The following is a 23,716-nucleotide window of genomic DNA, read 5'->3' as shown; positions in this document are numbered from 1 at the left end:
TCCTACTAGAATGGCCAAAATCCAAAACAGTAATAGCATCAAATGCTAGATAAATGATGAAGCAACAGGAAAGCTCTCCGTTGCACTGCTATGTAGGAATCATGCTCCTTGGTATTTACTAAATTATACTGGAAACATATCCACACCAAAACCTACCTATATATGAATGTTTCTAGCAGCTTTATTCATACTTGCCATAACTTGCAAGCAACATAGATGTTTTTAGTAAGTGAATGGATGAATAAATTGGTATATCCAGACAATTAAATATTTATCAGCCTGAAAGAGATTCAAGTTACCAAGCTATAAAGGCATGGAGGAAACCTTATTGCATATTTATTAGTAAACTCATCAAGCTGAAGAGTCTATATCACCTGATTTTAACTAGGTAAAATTCTAGAAAAGGCAGAACGTATAGATAGCAAAATAATCCGTATTTAGAGAAGGGACAACCAGTCAGAACACAAGGTCATGGGGAAATAGAAGTGATTGCTTGTATTGCACAGATACAAGTCAAGGTATAATGTCAATATTCACAGGATACCTAACACCAAAAGTGAAGCCTAATGGAACAGTGGAATTTGGGTGAGGTTGATGTGTTTAAATATAAGTACATTGCTTTTGTTAAGTTTGTAAGTTAATGAGAAAGAAATGAGAGCAAACAGACCCCGTGCATGACAGGGCAGATGAAGAGCTTTGGAACACTTGTCTGTTGTCTAACCAACAGTTTCAAACTGATTCTGGTCCTAGGAGTTAACACTCTTGTTATTCCACAGTCCTCAATAAGAAGCTATTGCATGGGGTGGGGGGGGGGGGGGGGAGAATGGCAGGTTGATTGGTGAGCATGAGAAGGTTGAATGGCCATAGGCCTCAAATCCTGGGGCAGAAGAGCTAGCAAGTAAAGTCCAGCAGAGGTAGGGTGGGAGCTGCAGGGATTCAAGGAAAGTGATGGAAGTGGAGGTAGCTAAGGAACATAGGGTGCCTTAGAGGGGAGGCTAGCAATTTGCAAGCAGATTTTATGGCTGGAGGTGTCAGCATTTGGGTCTGTGGTCTATGTATACTCCTGCAAGAAGTTTGCCTGAGTAATAGAGCAGTGTTAAATTATAAATCATTATACTAGTTGATATTTAATTGTACTTATAACTGTTCACATATTCATTGTGTGAGTGACTATCCTACTGCCTCTGAAGAGTGATTCTCAACTGAGGGTAATTTTGCCCACTGTGAGCCATCAGGCAATGCCTGGAGACATTTTTTATTTCTAAGACTGAGGGATGTTCTATCAGCTGCTGATTGGGAGTAGTCAGATATGCTCAGCATCCTACAGCACAGTAATGCCAAGGTTCAACACATTCTTCCTAAAACACATTTAGAAGCATACAAATAGAAGCAAGGGACTTTGCCTTTTGTTTTGTGTATCTTCAGCACTTATAATAGGACCTGGCACATTTCAGTATCATTTCAGTCTTCATTATTCCAGCTTGAAATAGGAACCAGCTTCATCTGCCCTCACAGGCTGGAAGCACAGCCTGTCTCTTCAGTTTGTAGCAAAGACATAGAAAACACTGGGGAAAGACTCCTTCCCAGTGCATGTAAACCAGGAGATTTCCTTTCAATAGTTTCTCTCTAAAAATTCCTGCCACTCAATCTGTTTAGTTCTGGGCATGGGACTGGAATTGTTGCAATAAATACACCAGCTATTTGCATTAGGTGTTTGCAAAAAAAAGTTCTGTCCATTCATAACTTCAGGTGATTGGGATAAGGATAATCTATTAAGCAGAGTTAACTATTGCTCAGAGATGTGCATCAGTCAGGTAATGGTCTCCAATGACCCCCCACATTCATCTCCAAAGACTTCTAACCTCTGAGCACTCAATCATTAGCCAACAACATTTTTTATTTGGTGCCAGAATATTCTTACAATCTCTCACAAGACAGGAACCTCATGACTCTAACTTCCCAGGAAATGACAACCACAGTTTCAGAATTTCAAAGCAACGTGCCTGAAAGTAGTGATCCGGAAGGGAGAAAGAGAATACAAAAATAGAACATAGCTATTTTAAAAATTTCCCAATAGATGTTCTTGCACTCATAAAAATTAATTTTACAATAAAAGAAAACAAATGTCTTTATTTTTCTTTGTATACTTACTTGACCTTTTTTTTTTGCCAGTCCTGGGGCTTGAACTCACTGCCTGAGCACTGTCCCTGGCTTCTTTTTGCTCAAGGCTAGCACTCTGCCACTTGAGCCACAGCGCCACTTCTGGCCATTTTCTGTATATGTGGTGTTTGGGGAATTGAACCCAGGGCTTCATGTATGGGAGGCATGCACTCTTGCCACTAGGCCATATCCCCAGCCCTGTATACTTATTTGAGAAAACAACATGGTAGCTTAGAGAAAATGCTTTTGAACCAAAGAGGAAAGGATTTGAGTATTGCTACTGAAACACTGGCCTAGGGCTTAATTAGTCCATATGACAGTCAGTTGGCCAAAGCCAAGACATCACTCAAGGCCTATGTGGGGTACCTGGTTTTCTTGTTGGTCCCATAGACATATCTGCAGAACCTGAGCCAATTCTTGCCGCTGTTGCTGCAGATACTTGTCTAGTTGCCGTCTCCTGTCTTGTAAAAGTTCAAGGAGGCTTTCAATCTTCAGGCAGCTGCTGTTAGCTCCCTGAATCAGCTCAGAATTCACACTAGATCCATCACTCTTGAATTTTTCTATGAAGTCAGTAAGTTGGTAGCTTCTGTTTAAAAGGGCAAGAGAACGTTCTAAGAGTTCTAGAAAAGAATTAGAAAAAAACAACGATATGAGCAAGCTTCTAGAGCAACGTGCAGTTTCTTCATATAATTTTTAATTGTGCAACTTTTATATCAATAATTAGCTGCCCTCCCAGGAATTTCAATGTAAACCTAAATTTGAAATGCTTCTTAAATTGTATTTGTTACTTTTTAAAATCCCATAAGACAAAGTCCCAAATGATAAGTTTGTTTGTGAGCTCTGGAGTAAATCTTGAAAATTAAAGGACCACCAAGACAGAAAGTGTAGATGAGAAGGAGTTGAGAACAGTATATGGAACATCATAAACACTTGTGAATGAATGGAGTCAGTGTTAGATTAAAAAAACTGTCCACTCTCTACAAGCCAAGGAATGGAAATAAGAAGTATTGCAAGACCATCACCTTTCTCATCCCACCATCATCAAGACTTGTCAAATTGGCCCACCGCCTCCCATATCTGTCTGCTTCTCTCTGTCCCCATTACATAAAGATACATCTCTTGCCAGAACTTGAGCAGCCTTCTCTTAATGGCATCCCTTCTCCAATCAATGCATCTATTGTCTACACTTCAGCTACAGATATCCATATCTCTCTGTCACACACACACACACACACACACACACACACACACACTCACACAATGGCTTGACTGCCTTAAAATTACAGACCTTTCGTTAAGTGCTCAGATAACACATCACAATTACTTTCATCCACAGGTCTGATCCTGACTATAATCTTATATTTATCTGCATGGTTATTCTGTTTGTATGCCTTTGCCACTGGGGCAGTGCAATGCAATGATAAAAAATAGTGACTCTATTTCTACAATCTACCATAGTGATGGTCACAGGGGAAATTATTTTTGCCAGTCCTGGGCTTTGGACTCAGGGCCTGAGCACTGTCCCTGGCTTCTTTTTGCTCAAGGCTGGCACTCTGCCACTTGAGCCATAGCACCACTTCTGGCCGTTTATGGTTAGGAATCGAACCCAGGGCTCGATGTATGGGAGGCAAGCACTCTTGCCACTAGGCCATATTCCCAGCCCCACAGGGGAGATTTTTAATAAAATTTTGAGAATGCTTGGGTGAGATCAAATGCAATAAAATAAGGGAAACATGAGAACTACAGAGATCAGAGGTTAGTAAAAATTTTGTGAAGGGTAAATGAAAACAGAAGCCATGTAATCAGGCTGAGAAAAGAGAAAACAGTGAAGAATTGAAAATGAAACACATGATAATCTCAGAGAAATTTGATCTTAGAATAAAAGAAAACATTGAGATAGTATCTCAAGTGAATAGCAAGGTTGAACATATTGCTATTTTTCCTTCTCTTCCTCCCTCCCTTCCTTCTTCCCTCCTTTCCTCCCTCCCTCTTTCTTTTCTTTCTTTCTTTCTTCTTTCTTTTATGAGTGTGTGAAAGAAAGAGGGGGGAAGGGAGGGAGAGGAAGAGGGAGAAAGAGAGACTTTGCTGGTCCTAGGGCGGGAACTCAGGGCCTGGGGTTCAGCTTTGGTGCTCAAAGCTAGTGCTCTATCACTTGAGCCACAGCTCCACTTGCAGCTTTTTTTGGTAGTTATTTGGAAGATCAGTCTCACAGACTTTCCTGCTTGGGCTGGCTTTGTACTGCTGTCCTCATAACTCAGCCTTCTGAGTAGCTAGCATTACAGGCATGAGCCATTGGCACCCAGTTTATCTTTTTTTTTTTTTAATTTGAGGGTGGGGAATGCTGTAAAGAAGAGCCAGAATAAGTGTTTTACCAAGCATTGAATTGCTACAAACAAACAGAACCAGTGGTAAAATCCTAGTCTTGTGATTTACAGCTGCATGCTCTTGTTGGTCCAGGCAGCCTTCTTCAGCATTCTAACATGGAACCTAACTACACAGCAATGATTAGGCTGAGGTCATTGTTACAAGTGATTTTTGAAACTGACACATTTTCCTGAGAGCTAGAATGGAGAATGAATTAAGTGAATGTACTGTAAAGTGCTATTTTAAGAAGAAATGGAAAAGTATGAAGATGAAATAAACACCAAAGAAATGAAGTAAAGGCAGATTTCAGAAAGCTTCCCTATCAACTACAATTTAAACATGTATAGCTTTAAAGTATTAATCATGATGCCTGATTCTTGTCCTTCAATTTATTATAGGGAGGCACTTTTTCCTTTACATTAAACTTTTATTTTGATATTATGAATAGTTATACGTACAATATGTGACACACACACACACACACACACACACACACACGACATTTAGACAAGTAGCAGAACATCCATATGGTATGTTATCCTCCTTCCTAAAACTAGCCCTTACACTTTTCACATGAAAGAGAGAAATATTTTAGGGCTCACAGTATTGCAAACTGCCAATGAATGAGATAGATTTGTTCTGGTCCCTTGAAAATATGTATCATTGCCCAACAATTTAATATTTATTCTACTTACTGGTTTTCTGTTCTGGCTTCTGTTAAACTAGTATAAACACAACCATAGTAACCCAGGCCTCTGGGACAAAAGTTAACTTGTATATTGTTGAGGCTTTAGTCCAGTTGGTGGCCTATTGAGAGACCATAATTTTATCAATGGGTTCATCTAATAATCAGTCCATACTGAATAAATTATTATGAATTGAGGCTTGGTTGGAAGAAATAGGTTATAGCTTATGGCTCTAAAGGCTATGTCTTGTCCTGGGGCCACCCTATCCCTCTCCTCTTCCTATCTCTCATGAAACAGTTTGCCCTACTACATGCTCCCTGCCATGATATTCTGCTTCACAACATACAGGTTCAGAAGCAACAGGGCCAGGTGACCAAAAATTGAAATCTCTGAAATGCAAAACAAACTCTTCCCCAATTAACCTCAGTATTTTGTTACAGCAATAAAAACAGTAACATATTACACATACTATATAATAATAGCTATTATCATTGCTACTGCTATTATTATTTTAAAACAAACAGGTCAATGTCCTGAGGCTGCAATCAGTCTCTCACTTGCTACAGTAATGGTCATTTAAGAGGACAAATTCTTTCAACACTTCCTTCTGTAAGTTTTTGGGGCCTTCTGTCAGTTTCTTGTATCTTATATTTGTATATACTTTACATTGTCTTTGCTATTTATTCCATCAGTTGATCACACAAGATAATATACTTTTCTTCACAAATAAACTGGCTATGTAGCAGCCTTCAAGAATACAAAATCTCAGGCGAGGTGCAATGACTTATATTTGTAATCCTCTCTACTCAGGAGGTAGAGATTGGGGAGAAAGAAGTTCAAGATCAGCCTGAACAAAAAGAAAGATCCCATCTCAAATAAAACAAGCTGGGAATGATGAATGGCACTATACACCTATGGTTCCAGTTATATTGTATGTGGTAAGTAGGTGGAGTATCACTGCCTGAGGCTATTACCCGAGCAAAAATTGAGACCCTGAAAAGTAACCTAAAGCAAAAAAGGACAAAGGACTAAGGGTTGTGGTTCAAGTGGTAGAGTGCCTGCCTAGAAATATCAAAGACCTACATTCAAATTCTAGAACCACAAAAGAAAAAGAATACAAATTTTCTACTGTTCATTTATTTTAAAGATTGTGTCTTAGATTCATTTTCATTATAATAAAAAGTAACATAAAAGCACATAATTATCAAGTACCATATTCTAATTTAAAGTCAATTAACTAACTTATTTGGCATTTCAAATATTTAGAAAAGTAGAAATGACAATGTACGACCCCATAAACCTATATCCCAGCTGTTTAAAATATATAAAATGTAGGACTTGGAATGTGGTAGAGCATTTGTTAGTCTTGTTGGGTTTAATATACAACTTCCTCCTCAAAAGAAAGATTATAAAAGTATCTAAGGTTAAAAAACATTTAAGCAAAATGTTATGTGATTCATCTTACCACTAATAATTTATAGGTTCATTTTGTTTGGTTTTGGGTTTTTTTTGCCAGTTCTGGGGCTTGAACTCAGGGCCTGAGCACTGTCCCTGGCTTCTTCTTACTCAAGGCTAGCAACTCTGCCACTTGAGCCACAGTGCCACTTCCGGCTTTTTCTATATATGTGGTGCTGAGGAATTGAACCCAGGGCTTCATGTATACAAGACAAGCACTTTATCACTAGGCCATATTCCCAGTCCTATTATGTTCATCTTAAGAAGGCCATTAAAAGACTGGTGAGTTCAGTTGTGATTTTCTGTTTAAAACAAACTTTCTTCTCCTCAATATCCCTACAGTACCTTGTTTATTAATTAATTCTGTATGATTAAGATGTATTATCTTTGACTTTTTTTTATCAACAAACATCCTGTGCTGGACCCTATTCTAAGACCAAGTGACTCAGGGATGTGCTAATCCTCACCATTTGCTGTTTCATAAATGGATAATGGAGATAAATGAGGAAATTAAACATTGCCACCAGACTGTTCTGGGTGTGTAACAGACACAGACACAGGAAGTTCACTGGGAAGTGTAAACATGGTTCCCTGAGGCCAAGGGACACATAGCTTTGGGCTTCCTACTATGCACAGAAAATGCTGTTTAATTCTGTGTCATTAAATTTAGGATAGCCAAGTTGGTAATTAGTCTGGAAACTGCTTTTACTGTAAAATACTAAGTATGCATGTTTAAGCCAATGTAGAAAGAATAGGAAAATATAGGTTTGTCCTCAGTTATTCCATGGATTGTTTTATTCTGTACTCATTCTATAACATCTCCCAAGTCAGAAGCATCAACCTCTTCATCATGATTCTAACCTATACAATATAGAGTAAGTTTCAAACACATAGCACAGTCTCAGCATTGCTGAATAAGAAGAGCTATGTGTAGGGGATTGGAATGAGGTTTCTGTTAGGGGTAAGTTTGATGATAGTTCCTTTTGTCATCCTAACACTCATGTTTTGTTCTACACAAATGATCAATATTTCAGAATTCATTGTAGCTGCCAGCTGTACTCACAGATATATTATTTCCTTGTTTCCTTAAATTTAAAGACAACAGATATCTCTGGGCTTAAAATCAGAGTATCATGCACTAAAATTTACTTCAAACAAATTTTATATATCTTATTAAAAGTAGTTGATTAAAACATTTCATCAAATCCTGTTTTATGAAAACAAAGCCCTTGACATCACCATTAGACAAATGGATTAGAATCCAGGCATCTGACCACAGTCCTGTGTAATTCTTCATGTATCACCTGGGAGGACACAAAAACGTCATAGGACATGCCATAGGAATGGAACAGTATTTCATCATTATAAAAATAAAGTGGCTTTTCTGTTTTTAACTAACATATTTAACTAGCATATCTATCTGTTAGAAGCATTAGAGTGGAATCTCAAAACTATTTTTATGAAAGGAATTTTGTTGTACTGTCAGTGAATGCTAGGACAGTGTAATCTATAGCCATCAAACAAAGATGGCATGACCCCATGTGCACTTACTTGATCAGCTATGAGATTAATCCTGCTGATTGATGGAGGAACAACAGCAGGAACAACAAGATAATGTTTAGACCAGTTTTCCCTTTGAGTTATATTGCCAAATACTTATGAAAAGTCCTTACTTCCATAACCCCCTAATTGCTTTGGAAAACTCTTTCATTTGATTGTCTCACTTAGTAATGAGTCTCTTCAACAAAAGCCTAAATCACCATCAGATTTCCAGAGTTCAAACTTTTGTGTGATGACCATGTTGACTGGAAAAGATTGAACTGAGACCACAGGACCTATCTAGATTACAGGACTCAATCACTTATCAGTCTCCTGGAATTCATTATTAGAATTCAGAATTCTGTGTAATCCTGCTCACCATCCAGTGGCCCAGCTATCTCATAAATATAAAAATGGGCATCCACTGCTTTCATGATGAAACTTCATGATGTTTATGGTCCTTGTTAGTAATAGGTGCCACAGAACAATAATGAGTTTAAATTACACCTATTTATTTGTTAATCTCTCATAAAAGTACATATCACAAAGATAAAGTCATTAATCTTTGAGTTTGAGGAATATTGTCCATAAGCAATTAATTATAATAATGTATTAATCAGGGCTTTTTGAAGATCTAGATATAAGCATCTCTATTTGTGGTTTTAAAGTAACTGTGTATTGTGTTGGGTGTTGGTGGTTCATATTTGCAATCCTAGCTACTGAGGAGTCTCAGATTGGAGTCTCATGGTTGAAAGACAGCTAAGGGTGAAAAGTCCATGAGACTATCATCTCAAATTAACCACCAAAAACCTATAAGTAGGTATATGACTCAAGTCGTAGAGCATCAGCCTTGAGTAAAAAAAGCTAAGGGACAGTACCCATGCTTTGAGTTCAAGCCCCAGGACTAGCACCAAAAGACAATTTAAATATTAAGGAATATGTGTGTTATTTCTTTTCTAACATAAAAAGGAAGCCCATAGAGTTAAGGGTCAAATTTGGAAGTTAGCAAATTCAAGAAGTTATTTCACTAAGACACAGCTCTGATTAGAAGACTCATTAAGAAGAAAATGAATGACTTTTGCTATCCTTTATCTGGCCTACTTCCATGGACCAAGATGACAGTCAACATCTCTCCATCCACAAATACCATCCCTATACTAGTCCTGCCCCCCCGCCAAATACTAGTGAAATATATATGACACATCGATTACAGTTTTAACAATTTGACATCCTTATAGTAGTTCAGAAAAGTTACAAATCTTTTTGTGTAATGTTTTATTAGACTTTTATCTGGGAGATTTAGCCAATTCTAAATTAGCTGCTGTAGTAAAAGATTTTTTTTCTTATTCAGAGTTGTCATTTAAAGGGTGGCTTTAATTAATTGACCATGTACTTGGTACCTTGATAGATGCTAGATAAAGGGATGAATTTGATAAAAAACAAAACAAAACAAAAAAACAGCCTATGAATTCAGAACCAAATAAATGAATCAGTTGGAATTTCTGCCTCTGCCATCCTTTGGATCATTTATAGCTAGTGCTTTGTTTCAGGTGGACAGTAGTAAATTTTACTTATCCTTTCATGGAACCAATTGAGGTGTTCAAAGCAGATAAATGAATAGTACATGGTCCTACAGAAGCATACTCATACTGTATGAAACTTTTAAAACTTTAGGTGAAGAATAAACATATTTCTTGCCTTTGGTATGATGTTCATGAAGCTGAAGAAGTGATTTTAAGGACTCAGGATTCTCAAACTCATGAGGACTCTGGAGGAAATCTTCAGCTTGGTCTATTTTAATAGCAAACTACAACACAAAAACAAGGAAAAGACATGAAAGCAAGAGAAAATCAATATGACAGATTTAGTTATTTGTAGATATTGTCATGCGTTGATGGCCTAGCTGTGTGTGTGTGTGTGTGTGTGTGTGTGTGTGTGTGTATGTGTGTGTGTGTGTTTTCCTTCTGGATTTCTTTCATATATATAAATCTATAATATGTTGACATCTATATATAGTATATATACATATATACACACATACATGCATATATGAAATAAACCAATTTATTACTGTTCAAATATCCATTAAATGAAATCCATTAATGAAAATGATTGTACCTCACATAATAAATTTAATCACTTCCAACATCCTAAGGCAGATTCTTAAAGAATAAGGAGAAATTTTGGTGAGCAAAACCAACCAAAGATTGATGAACCAATAAACTGGAACGTTACAAGTCAGTTTAACTTAAGATCTCAGAGAAAAGATTGAAAAGTAGTCATTTTTTCTTTTATGATTAAACTTAAATGTAAAATATAAAAGCTTCCAAATAATATTGTAATCTCCTTATTAATGCAAAGAAATAGAGAGAGAGGAGGGGAGAGAATGGTCTGAAAAGACATATTGTAAATAAATGAGAAATGATTGTAATTTACATATTGTAAATTTATGAGAAATGATGGGCTTAGTGATGGATGAAGGGAGGAAAACTTTTAGCATTTGAGGCTGTAGTTTGCAATGTTATTTGAATTTTTATCCATAATATTACTGTCAATTTATATGAATAAAAATGAGGAGAGTTAGAACAGGAATAAAAAATGGTTAATGTCTCCTCCTTTCAAACGTGAGTATTGAGCACCCTAACTGGTGAGCAACAGAATTGGTCTTCAGTTGTTATCATTCTTCTCCAAAAAGGAAATATGAGAGGGAGAGCATTTCAAAGTAAGTTCAGAATTCTCAGGGAGATCACTTAAGAAACACTCTTCAGAGGAGGACATGTTGGTTGGATATGTTGCTATAGTATCAACACAGTGGCAGATTCATTGCTAGCATGCTTTAGCACTAAAGCTCAATGAGCATTATTGTAGTTCACAAGAAGAATGCTAATAAGTACATTGTATTTGATGTAGAATAAATTAATAAGGCAAAAGATTCACAGAACAAAGGAGTTTGCTGTGTTTCTTGGCTTCTTTTTCATGTTTTTCTTTATGTTATCCTCTTTGAATTTGATGATTTAATATTTTTATGTAACTAATTAATAAGATTTACTGTATTTTGTTTACTTCAACATCTGCTTAAAATGTACTCATGAATAGTATATAGAGATGAGAACACATTGAAATACAGGAAAGGCCTCCCAAGTGCTAGAATTACCACCTTGTCAACATTAGCTAACAACTGATTTTAAGGATGTTTGAACAGGCTCTTCAAATAGAAAAGAAAAAAATTATCCCTCAAAGTTCATTTGCTTCTTTTTCCCTTATAGAACATTAGGTTAAGTTTTACAGTTACTATGTAACGTAAGTGTCCATCTCAAATTTTGATTCTAAATTATAAATATCAATCAATAAGCAAATGTCACTAAAAATGACTTTGTTGTCTGTTAACTTTTATTTTGTGGGTATATTTTTCTTTCCCATTTAAAAGTTACTTCTTTTTTTCTTTAGCCAAAGTTGGATAGAAGTGGAAACAGAGATATTTCAGAGAGAATATTATTAAATTAACCCTATTATTTTCAGTAATGAAAATTGCTTTGGCATATAGAAGGAGCTTGCCGATCATGTCGAAGTTTGCTTAGTATGAGTGGACTACAAAATAGGGCGCAGGATAACACAGAAACTATTAGTCATTTCCCTTGATCTAATGAAAGCTCACTCAAGTATAAAGATAGGAGTGCTAAATTGAAAAGATTTGACTTAGTATTTCCTTTCATTCTATACAATATCTGGAAATAATTTGTACATTGTAGAGAGTAGTAGCTTGCATTAACACTAAAGCTAAGAAACTAACACTAAAGTAAGAAGAAAATATTGAGCCTAAGGTTAGAAAAAAGATTATTTCCTGTGCTTAGAGTGCTAAAGTTCAAGAGCAGTGGACACCTATCTCCTGCTCTAGCTGTAATTTAGGCAGTATATATGTTTCGATTGGTTTATTTTGTTCAGGAAACAAGATTTATATGTGGAACTTTGCCCAAAGATGGGCTGTAAAATGAGTTAGACATCAATGTTTGAATTTGTAGAGAGTAATTTTGGATGTTACAACAAAGATTTCACTTCTCCTCTGGTTTTTAATCGAGCTTGTGATACATGAGATTGTCCACCTCAGTTTTTATGTTCTATAACCAATCTTTTTTTTCCTTCATTATTTTGAATTTAAGTCCTGAATTTTCTGCTTAAAAATGTCATCTTTTGCAAAGCCACTACTTTATCATAATGAAGCAGATCTCACACATCAGAAAAAAGGTGCTGCCACTTGACAGAGAAATTAAAAAGTAAAATTTCTAGTAACTGTTTTACACTAGATATATCACCTCGTTTTGATAATGTTCTTGGAGTCTCACTTTGTGAAATTGGGAACCTCAAAAAATTATAGAATACAAGAAAAATTATAGAGTGAAATGACCTTCATGGGTCCAGGACTTTTTCCTTCTCTGCATTTTAATGAGCTCAAATTATGAAAATCAACCATAAGCTCAGGAAAGTATTCTTCAAAATGTTATCTGCATAATCCAAGCACTCAGTGGAATACTCTGCCAAATTTTTAATGAGTAGAAGCATAAACTTCATTCAACTTGCAGCCAAGAAAACAATCTAGACCAACATTTTCTAATAATCATATATTCACATAATGGTTTCTTTTGGTATCTGCATTAACTGTCTTCCAAAAGAGAAATAATTCTAAATAACTTACAAAGTGGCTCATATCTTGTTATCCTAGCTGCTCAGGAGGCTGAAATCTGGAGGACTATCCCTGCTTGAAGCTAGCCTAGGCTGGCTTCAAGTGGGCAAAATAAGCAGCAAAAGCCAGGCTCAGGGAATGGCTCAAATGATAGAGCAGGAGCTGAACAAGCAATCCAAGCAAACAGACTTGAATAAAATTAGATACTAGCAAAAAAAAAGATTTATTATAAAAGTTTCCACTTACGAGGTAACAAACAGTACAAGAAATGTTTCCCAATGCCTAATGTATGAAACTGTAACCTCTCTGTAATTCAGTTTGATAATAAAAAAAACAGAAAAAAGTATACATTATCACCAAATAAAATAAGTACATAGTTTAAAAAAAGTTTCTTCTTTTCCTTAATATGTTGGTTAATTTTAACTAATTGTATTTAGTTTTTGAAAGATCACATTAAAAAATCTTAGTCATTGACATTAAAAAATGTAAAGGCACTGTATGTACTTTGTATATACTGTATATTCTGCTATTCTATTTCTACTTACAGAATCAGGGAATTTGCAGGTGTGCTATTTGCTTGCTTTGTTACAGAGAGAAAATGATCTTAGAAACACAAACCTCCAGTGCACTTTCAAAAAACTCAGAGGTCAACCTAAGGAGCTCCCTTCTTCTTTCCAGCATGGAAACCAGGGCTGCCCATGCTTCACCCAGGGTCTGGGCCATAGCATCATAGACCAAACTCTGGTCTTTGTTCTCTTCAGCTGTCTTGTCTGCTTCTTGCAAGAGTTCCCACACTCCATCTTCCAAGGCCTAAGATAAAATGAAAAAAGGCACAAAGCAGACTGTCACCCAATGTAAAAACACAGGATGCCATATCAAATCTTTGAACACTTGAAACTATAGATGGTGTAGGAAGGTCTAAGAGAATTTCAAATACAGCCATTCAGAGAGAAGGGAGAGAAGAAATTTTGGAGAATCAAGAGATGATGGCCAAGACAAATGCAGTCACATTTAAACATCATTGAAATGCAGAAAAAAGGTCACAAATAGATGTTTTACAAAAAAAATTATTAGTGTTGCCATATACTTGTTATTGTTTAAATATGAAATGTCAAGTGTAAGGTAGCTAGTTCCTCAGGTAGTTTGAGGCCAGCCCAGGCAGAAAAAATTATGGGACTCTTATTTCCAACCAACCAGCAAAAGTCTGGGCACGGAGATGTGGCTCAAGTGGTAGAGTAACGGCCTTGAGTGAAAAAGCTAAGCTAGAGCACATGAACACAATGCCCTAGGTTCAAGATTCTGTGCGGGAGGGGAGCAGAGGGAAAGGGCAGGGTGGGGCCGGGCAAGGAGGGGAGAGAACCAGGCACCAGTGGCTTACTCCTATAATCCTAGTTCCTCAGAAGGCTGGGATATGAAGATCAAAGCCCAAAGGCCAGCCTGAACAGAAACATCTGCGAGACTTTTTATCTCCAATTAACGCCAAAAGAGTCAGAAGTGGATCTGTGGCTCAAGAGATAGATTGCTAGCCTGAGCAAAAAGCTCAGGGACAGCACTCAGGTCCTGCATTTAAGCCCTGGGATTGGTACAAAAACATCATCATCATCAACAACAACAAAACAAATGTCTTGTGGTAATGGCTTGGTTCTCAATGAAACAGTGTTTAGAGGTAAAGCTTCTGAGAGGTGATTGGATTTTGTTGATTTTATTGATTCTAATGATTTTATGGATGGATCCTATACTGAGTGGACTATTGAATAGCAGTAGGAGTACCCTTTGTTTTATATACATGTTTATTTGATTTGGGGAAGGGAAAAAATGTATTATTTTCCTTTCTTACATAACAGTCACACCTGTGACATCACCCTTACTGTAGAATTAAATTAAAAAATAAAACTAACCCTTTTTTACATTGCTAGTGATATAATTTTTCCTACTTGATAGCGCATGATTTGTGTTTGCCAACAAAGACTGATTTTTTTTCCCTTCTTATATAGATGAAGTCTAATGGGAAAATTAAACCTTTATATTGTACTTATGATCTTTCATCTCTCTCTCTCTCTCTCTCTCTCTCTCTCTCTCTCACACACACACACACACACACACACACACACTCAGTAGAAAACTGTCTTTTATTCCCTGTCAATAGAATCTCTCTTTCATTTGAGAGACACAGGGAAGGTCATTTGGAGAAGGATTTGGAGAAAGTTCAATTTGTTCACCATTAACATTTTCAGGGGAAGTCAATGACATAGGATTATTTCTTTAAAAGTTGCTTATCAAGAACAACGCTTGATCATGGCTTATTCCTGTAATCCCAGATATTCAGGAGGCTGAGACCAAGAGATATAAACGAAAAAGGTCTTTGGCCTTCCAAACATCCATATGTCAAAAGATGTCCAAAAAGCCAAAGAGACAGAGCCTTCGCAATAGTGCTAAATTCCTGGATCCAGCCTACTTACACTCAATCTTCCCACTCATGTAACTACATGCATTCATAACTGCATTTCCCACTTTATCCCTTCTCCAAACTTAAAATTTTCCAACTTTATCTGTTTATGATTTTGGGGTTAGAAATAAACAACTGCATCTGATAAACATCATTTCTTAGCTGCTATAAATATACATGCTTCTCTGGAATACTATCTACAGAGTGAACTGTCAGTCACTGAAGATCAAGTCTTTCCAATTTTTACTTTCTTTTAATTTTTTGAATTTTAATTATAAAGGTCATGTATAGAAGGGCTTCTGTTTCCTAAATCGAGTAATGAGCACATTTCTTTTTGGGTAATGTCACCTCTTCCTTTGCTCTCTCACAGTTTTTCCCTCCTGTCCCTACCCACAAGTTGTATATTCACTTTTAGCATGGCTTCTACTGAGTAGCACTGCTGCATTTGTTCAGAGACCCAAAATGTCTAAACAAGAATTTCATTTTTGGTAATTGAGGGTCAACAACAAAAGATTTAATTTTTTAATGTTTTACAAGTCTTTGGTTTGACATCTATAGTAAAATGTTAACTACTGATTATGCAGTCATACCATCTCTTCTACCAGGCCAGAAGATAAAAATGTTCCAAATAATTAATTCCAGACATTTGTGAAATAAACGTCATGGATTGACTGTAACGTTTATCCTTCAATGATTTTTTTCCTACCTCTATTATTTAGTATAAGTCTGGATTAACTATCATTATTACCTTCACCTGTCATCACTGAGATTATCTGTCACAATCACACAGTGATGATGATTGGTTCAGAAGTACCAGGGAACACAGTTACTCTTTAGTCTATAAAGTCTCAGGGTGACAGTCTTCACAAGATAATTGCTGTCATCCTCTATATTCTGTTACTTTCTTTACAGCAGATATTCTACCAAAATGGTCAATCCCTGATTGAAAAATGGACATGAATAGAATTGAGGAAAATTCCTAGTAAACTGAGGAGTTTTAGGCCATCTTTATTAAGTGTTCAGTAAATTTTTTTCTACACTATTTGGCAAAATAGAAATGCATTACCACACTGCTTCTTTGCCAACAATAAGGTTAAGCAATGTTCACTTGCAAGGATCTGAAGGGCCCCTAGCATGTGCCTGACATTTGGAGTCTTTCCAAGGACAGAAAGAAATGTATGACATCATAATTTGAGCAATGAGTTTGATATGATAAATATGTTCCCATAGGATTTGGGACCATTTCCCTAGCCACTGGCCAGATCTGAGGCCTTTACACAGACCTCTGACATTGAGTTCTTCCCAGCCTTTACAGTCTCATGTTCCCAAAGCTAAGGCAAAAAACTGCTTGCACCAGCACCACAAGAGGGAAATTCTCAAAAATGTGGGTTCTGAGGTCCCAATTCAGCAGTTTCTGACTTACTCATTTAACTGGAGAACTTATAATTCTTGTTTGTCTATAAGGAAAAAAAATCTATCAATTCTAGTGGACAGCCATGTTTTGAAAGCATCGTCTACTTATCTGTTTTTCTGGGGATAGGAAATAGGGCACTGCAGTTGAAAGCAGGAATATCTTTTATTATTCTAGTATACAATAGAATAACTATGGTTGAAAGCAATTGGATATTTCAATATAGTTAGTAGAGATTTTTGACTGCTCCCAACACAAATGAGCAATATGTATCAGAGGTGAGATTTATGCCCATTAACTTAATCTGATCTATGCATCTAATTAAATGCCACATGGTACCCACAAATATGTGAAATTACTATGCACTAACTCAAAATGCATTTTAAAACATCCTTATTCAACCTTTGCAACATTGATCTAGATTTCTAAAAGAGAAAGGCTGTCTTAAATGTCTTTTGTCTCTAATTCTTGGTAGTTTAATTGGCATGATGTAAACCCTAATTGATTATCTTAAACTAAAATGCAAAAGGAAATCCTATTTGCTGTGAAGAAATAATAAATAGAGCACCTATTCATAGATAAAATATTTAAAACATTGGAAAGCCTATAGGGTCCCAAAATAGCTCTACCTACAGGCTTGTTGAGGTACATAGAAATTTCTTCCTTTATGGTTCTTTTAACTGTCAGCATTTTCTGTTAATATTCTGGTCTCAGAGTATAAATTAGATCACTTTTCTGCTTCCCACTTCTCAATGATTCTTCATTGCCCAGAAGATAAAGAAGAACCTTTTGCTGTGACATAGCTAGCTCCAGTCTCTTTGCCATCTTCTCATTTGCATGATCCTTTCCTAGTCTTTTTCTCCCTAGTTCACTGTGCAGTTATGGAAATCCAGTTACTGCTCTCCTGATGCTCCACGCTGTGAGATCATGGTGTCTTTATGTATACTTTCTCATTACTCAAACTGTCTTTCTTATTCTTATATACCTTTTCCAATTCTTTCCTACCCTCACCTTTTCCTATAACTATATTTTATATAGGTTTCTACTGAAATCCTTATGCAATTATTGGGGTTATTTCTTTACATGTCTATCCCTTGAAGTTTGATACATACATGAAAATAGCTCTCTTCAACTCCTCCTCCCCCCAAAAAGCAAATACAAATATTTGAGTTTCCAAGGAGGTAAAAAGACAATTATTAATAAATTAAATAAATTAATAAACTGGACCTTATCAGCTGCTGAAATTTTGTGTTTCTACAAGGTAGAATCTGCTAGGTAACTTTTTCCTCAGGAAGCTGTCAGAAAATATATTCTCTATGTTCTCCCTCCATGCTTCAAGAAAAAAAACTCTTGCTTTGCATTTGTTTGTTTGTTGGGTTGTGAGAATAAAAAGAGATTTTGTACACACATAAAAAATAATCATCATCAATAAATAATTTTAAAAAATCTATTGTACATGGTAACACTAGTTAAAAATAAGAAAAGTAGTTATCCCGCTGTCAGTAAACTCATGCCTATAGGTCTAGCTATTTGGGAGGCTGAAATCATGAGGATTATAATCTGACATAGCCCTGGCATACATTTAAGACTCCTCAAACAAAAAGTGAATGTGGTGCTGCATGCCTGTCATCCAAGCTACACAGGAGGCTGGGATCATAAGGATCGCATTTCCAGGCCAGCCTAGATAGTGAAATCTGTGCAATTGCATCTCAGAAGAAGCTGAGTGCCCATTCATCCTCCGGGTTATGTTGGGAAGCATAAAATAGACATACTGTGATCTGGACCTTTACCTGGGAAAAATGTGAGACCTCATCACAAAAATAACTAGTTCAAAATTATGGCTGGAGGAATAACACAATGCTACAGTGACTAACAAGTGTGAAGTCCTGATTTCAAACTCTAGTACTGTCTACCCCCCAAAGGAATAATAAATCCTTGAAATTCTCAAAGGGTGTAAGTAGATGTCGATGTTCTTAAATTTTAAAAAATATATAGTAATTATATAAAATTTGATTTTAAAAAAAGTGTTCCAGTCAATCCATTTAAAATTGCAGTTTCGTACAGTAAAATACTTATAATTATAAAACTTTTGATTTTATCCAGATATTTAAATTTTTTTCTTTCAAATTTTTATTATCAGACTGATGTACAGAGAGGTTTACAATTTCATACGTTAGGCATTGGATACATTTCTTGTACTGTTTTTTACCTCGTCCCTCATTCCCCCCTCTCCCCTCCCTAGATGTTTATTTATTTATTTATTTATTTTATTTATTTTTTTTTTGCCAGTCCTGGGCCTTCGACTCAGGGCCTGAGCACTGTCCCTTCCCGCTCAAGGCTAGCACTCTGCCACTTGAGCCACAGCGCCGCTTCTGGCCGTTTTCTGTATATGTGGTGCTGGGGAATCGAACCTAGGGCCTCGTGTATCCGAGGCAGGCACTCTTGCCACTAGGCTATATCCCCAGCCCCCCTAGATATTTAAAAGTTTTAATAATTACTTATGACAAAAGTGTTTACCAGGGCTGGGACTATGGCCTAGTGGTAAAGTGCTCGTCTCGTATACGTGAAGCCCTGGGTTCGATTCCTCAGCACCACATATATAGGGAAAAAAAGCTGGAAGTGGTGCTGTGGCTCAAGTGGCTAGCCTTGAGCACAAGGAAGCCAGGGACAGTGCTCAGGCTCTGAGTTCAAGCCCCAGGACTGGCAACGAAAACAAAACAAAAGTGTTTACCAGTAGTAGCCTACTAAGTTTTTTTTCTAGCTCTTACTTTCTTGATTTGTGTTTGCATAATTGTTGTCTCTTGCCCAAATAAGTAAACTACTTAAGGTCCATTTTTGCACCTGTGTCTGTCCTAAGAAACAGTAGCATCCCTTTGTAAATTGAAGACACCACTCCTACTTAAATGTTTGCCTGTGAGTATATTTTTGGGGTGAATGGGCATCTCCTCATCTTCTGTCCCTTGAGAGTTAAGTATTTTGCATCCTTCTTTAAAAATCTTTTTGCCTTTCTGTGACCCTCATTCCTTGTACCTGCTTTACAGTATAACAAACCCCTCTTTGCTTTGATGCCACCTTTAAGTCAAAGAAAGTAGGAGCTGAGTTACATAAAATATCAGAAAGAAAAATTAGATACTACTTGAGATGCCAAAAAGGACTTGATTCTTTTTCAAAGTCTAACGGAACAATCAATTTTTGACTTTATACTGTAAAAAAAAAAAGACATACTCTCAGATATGACCAAATCAATTCTGGGTTTGACAAAGCCTTGGGGCAGTCACCAAATAAAACACTTAGATTAATTTACAGCAGCAGTGATATGTTTTTTTTTTTAAGCTAGCTATTTAAGAGAACAAATGGAATAGCTAGGTTACTGGGTAAGCAGACTCCATGTTGACAATGAGATATGGAGCTTTTAAGAGGAGCCACCATGAAAAATGACTTGCCTCAGGACTCGGTCAAGGCCAGATTAATTTAAGTTTTCCTCTCCCACTTGGCTGGTCATTAAACTCAGGACAGTGTTTGGAATTGGATCTGAGAAAAAGACATTCTGGCTAACATCATAAAGGTAGTTATTTAAAGGGATGCTAAAAGAAACTACTTTCCCTTTTGGTTCCAAAAGGATAGGAAACTAAGTCTGCCCTGTGATGCTTGAAAAATGCACTGTCTTTTTCTGTGTGGCATCAAAATCGCTTGTTTTAAGTACGGCATATTTTATAGCCATTGCACCACCTCAGCTACCTCATAGAGCACAAAGAGGATTATAGCCTTTCTATTCACTGGAGCATTAAATGGTCCCCTGAATAGCAATTTACTAAAAGAGTAGTTCTATGCGGTCCACCCTGCATATGCTTTTCCTGACAGTACCTCTGCCTGTAAATAGCTAAATTCTAGTTCATAGAAATAACCTTTGTGATTCCCATAAAACAGAAAGTAATTTGTGTAGGATATGTGAAAGCAGTCAATGAACATTTTAAAATAGTAATTAGTCACATTCAATTATTTTTGTCAGACTCGTGCACATAGCATTGGGGATTTGTTTTAGCTTTTCCTGTTCTATCTAATGAAGACATTCCACATGTGCATTATTGTTTATCAAAACCCTATTAGCCCTAAAGTCCCAATCCCACACCAGCCTCCTCCATGAATCCCTCCATAAACCCCAGTCAAAGCAATTCCTCATTCCTGAGGCTCCTAGAACAACTGGGAGTGAGCACACTTTTGGTTCTGAAAATTACAAAGGAGGTGATAACAAACCTGTCTTGCTCGCCTTGGAACAGTATACTATTTCAACTTCAAGAGGAAGGTACAGGTAACAAATTGTACAAGAAATGCACCCACTGCCTTACATATGAAACTGTAACCCCTCTGTACATCACTTTGACAATAAATAAGTAATTATTCAAAAATAAATAAATAAATAAAAAGAGGAAGGTACAATAGAAGATAAATAGTAAAAAATAAAATCAATGTTTTAAAATACATATTTTGAACATCCAAGTCATTATGTTTTAGATAACAATTCTCTAAAAGTAAATAATAATACCACAAGTACAGTTTCTATCTAAGTGCAAAGACCATGCTCCTTTTTCTTTTCATGTAGGTTCAGCCAAGTTAATGATACCTAATTATACCTGTCATTTGGTGATTTAAATATATAACTATGTCAAGCCAATATCACAATATAAAATTCCCTATGATCTCACTACTCAATGCAAGTCCAAATATTTAGTATTTGTCCTCCCAAGTCCTATCATTTTGTAGATCTTTCTACATACTCCAAGGATCAATAAATCATACACATAGACTATATCATGGAGAAACAAATTTCTTTCATATGCAAAAATATAGGACACCATGTTTTTTACTTCATAATAACAGAATATAAATGATGTGAGAAGCTTGTCAGAGCCAAGGTCTCACTATTGTATACTTATAGTTTTCAGTACTTCAGATTTCTTTTTTAAAATTAGCAATGCAGTTTAAACACATAATATATACTTCACATAAAAAGGCTGTTCAGGTAGGCAGAGCTACCTATCAACTATTATGTATATTCCTTCCTATCTTCCTTAGATCTGTTCATATAAAATGTAAAATAATTATTCTACAAGAGGAAACTGCACTTTCCTAATTTATATTGAGTTTAAAGTTGAAACAACATAGGTCAAATACATCAGTATAGATTTTAGTCTTGATCTTGATAGCAACATCATTTAAAATGATAAAATGTGAGAAAAGTTTCATGCTCATTAGTAATAATGTTTTCCTCATTATTACTATCCCTTAGGATCTGGAGCTCCACAGAAAGCATTTTCCACTGGGCACCAGTGGTTCACACCTATAATACTAGCTAGTCAAGAGACTGAGATCTGAAGATCATGGTTCAAAGCCAACCAGGGTAGAAAAGTCCCTGTGAGACTCTTATCTCCAATTAATCACTCAAAACTGGAAGTGGTTCTGTGGCTCAAAATGGTAGAGTGCTAGCCTTGAGCACAACAAGCTCAGTGACAGTGTCCAGGTCCTGAATTCAAGCCCCACCAGCATGACCACCACCAACAACAACACATTTTCCATGTCTCAAATGCAAGTGGATATTTCATTCTCCCTCTCAACCATCTAAGGAGCTATAAAGGCAGATTCCAAACCCATTATTTCACTTCTATTTTGTAACAGTTATGTAACTATTCTCTACCAGTGCCATAGTGTCTGTCCTCTAGACCAATCAACACCACCACCCAGAGAGTCTAAGGATTTGTATGCCAGAATCCACCACTTGGGCTGGGCATAGGTAGATTTCCATACTGGAAAACAAGAAGCTCTGGTGTTGGCCATGTGTGACAGTATTTTCCATGGGATCAGGTGTATAGCCTGGATAGGATAAGGGCACTATGTCCAGCTTGTGCCAAGAAGCTGATTCAGGATACAATACAGTGAAAAACAATAATAGAAGTTAGAATTGAGTCCCAGCATGGCCAATGACTGGATCTCATCAAGTCCCTTAACATCTCTTAGACTCAGGTCCTCTATTTGTAAAAAGGAGCCCGTACCCCACCAGGTCTTTTTATGTAAGTTAAAATGAGACCGTGTCTTTGTGAGCAGCCTCTAGTGCAAATTCAAATGCTCCATCTGTGCACAATGTTAACCATTCTATCCTAGGTATTTTATTGGTCATGTATGACAATATTTCAGTCCAGTAGTCAAGTTATATGCAATGGGATGCTCATATTTCTACAAGTTTCAGTATTTCTTGATGGAGCTAGGGTAGTCATAAATGTTGATAGAATAAATAGGCAAATACATGCTGTGACTTCAAGAATGAGGAGAATCCTGATATTCACCATAAATCCTTTCCTTATCTGGCTAATATTAATAATTCTATTACCGGAAAATAATTATTGTAATTAGTGCCTTTATTTCTTTAAAAATGTTTGAATTTTATCCCTTTGTTTAAAAAAATCCACCTTTGGTGCAAACCAGAAAAAAATTATGGTAAAAAAGGGGACCCAAAGAAACATAGAGTCTATGATTTCCCTCATTGGGAATAAGTAGTACAAGTCTAGGATAGTCCTGACGGAAGACTGCAATAGCTCAATAGCTATGTCCAGATGAACACATAAGATAATGCTAATTGAAATGAACTCCAAGTTATGGAAACAACTGGTTTATCATTGTTGTTATTTTCAGCATACCATGTGAAATTATGCCCTTTTTCTTTTCTTTCCCTTGGTTTTACCCCTGATATCACTGTAACTGATTTTAGTACCCTGGATATTTCATACATGTGTATTGAAACTAGGGAAGGGAAAGGGAATACCAAAATGGAGGGACAAAGGATAAATAGACAAACCAATGTAATAGCAATGTAAACCAACTGTACAACTCATGGGGAGGAGAAGGATGTGGGGAGGGGGGAAGCCAGGGAAAAATGAGGGAGGAAGTAACAAGTTGGATAAGAAATATACTCACTGTCTTATGTA

General features: G+C 36.5%; 1 protein-coding gene across 5 annotated transcripts in view; it reads right to left on the bottom strand.

Annotated features, from left to right (window-relative positions):
* Ccdc141 (coiled-coil domain containing 141) overlaps positions 1-23,716 on the bottom strand; it is a 172,527-nt gene that overhangs the window by 125,362 nt on the left and 23,449 nt on the right. For all 5 annotated transcript variants that reach the window (XM_048345160.1, XM_048345161.1, XM_048345162.1 and 2 more), the window contains 3 exons: positions 13,501-13,692; positions 9,903-10,011; positions 2,527-2,780 (listed from right to left, as the gene is read on the bottom strand). In XM_048345160.1, coding sequence (XP_048201117.1) covers positions 2,527-2,780; positions 9,903-10,011; positions 13,501-13,692 — 555 coding nt within the window. The remainder of the gene's footprint in view (positions 1-2,526; positions 2,781-9,902; positions 10,012-13,500; positions 13,693-23,716) is intronic.

Source organism: Perognathus longimembris, chromosome 4, assembly GCF_023159225.1.
Source record: "Perognathus longimembris pacificus isolate PPM17 chromosome 4, ASM2315922v1, whole genome shotgun sequence".
In the NCBI taxonomy this organism is placed as follows: domain Eukaryota; kingdom Metazoa; phylum Chordata; class Mammalia; order Rodentia; family Heteromyidae; genus Perognathus; species Perognathus longimembris.
Note: the sequence above shows the minus strand (reverse complement) of the source record. Positions and strands in the feature narration are given on the sequence as shown.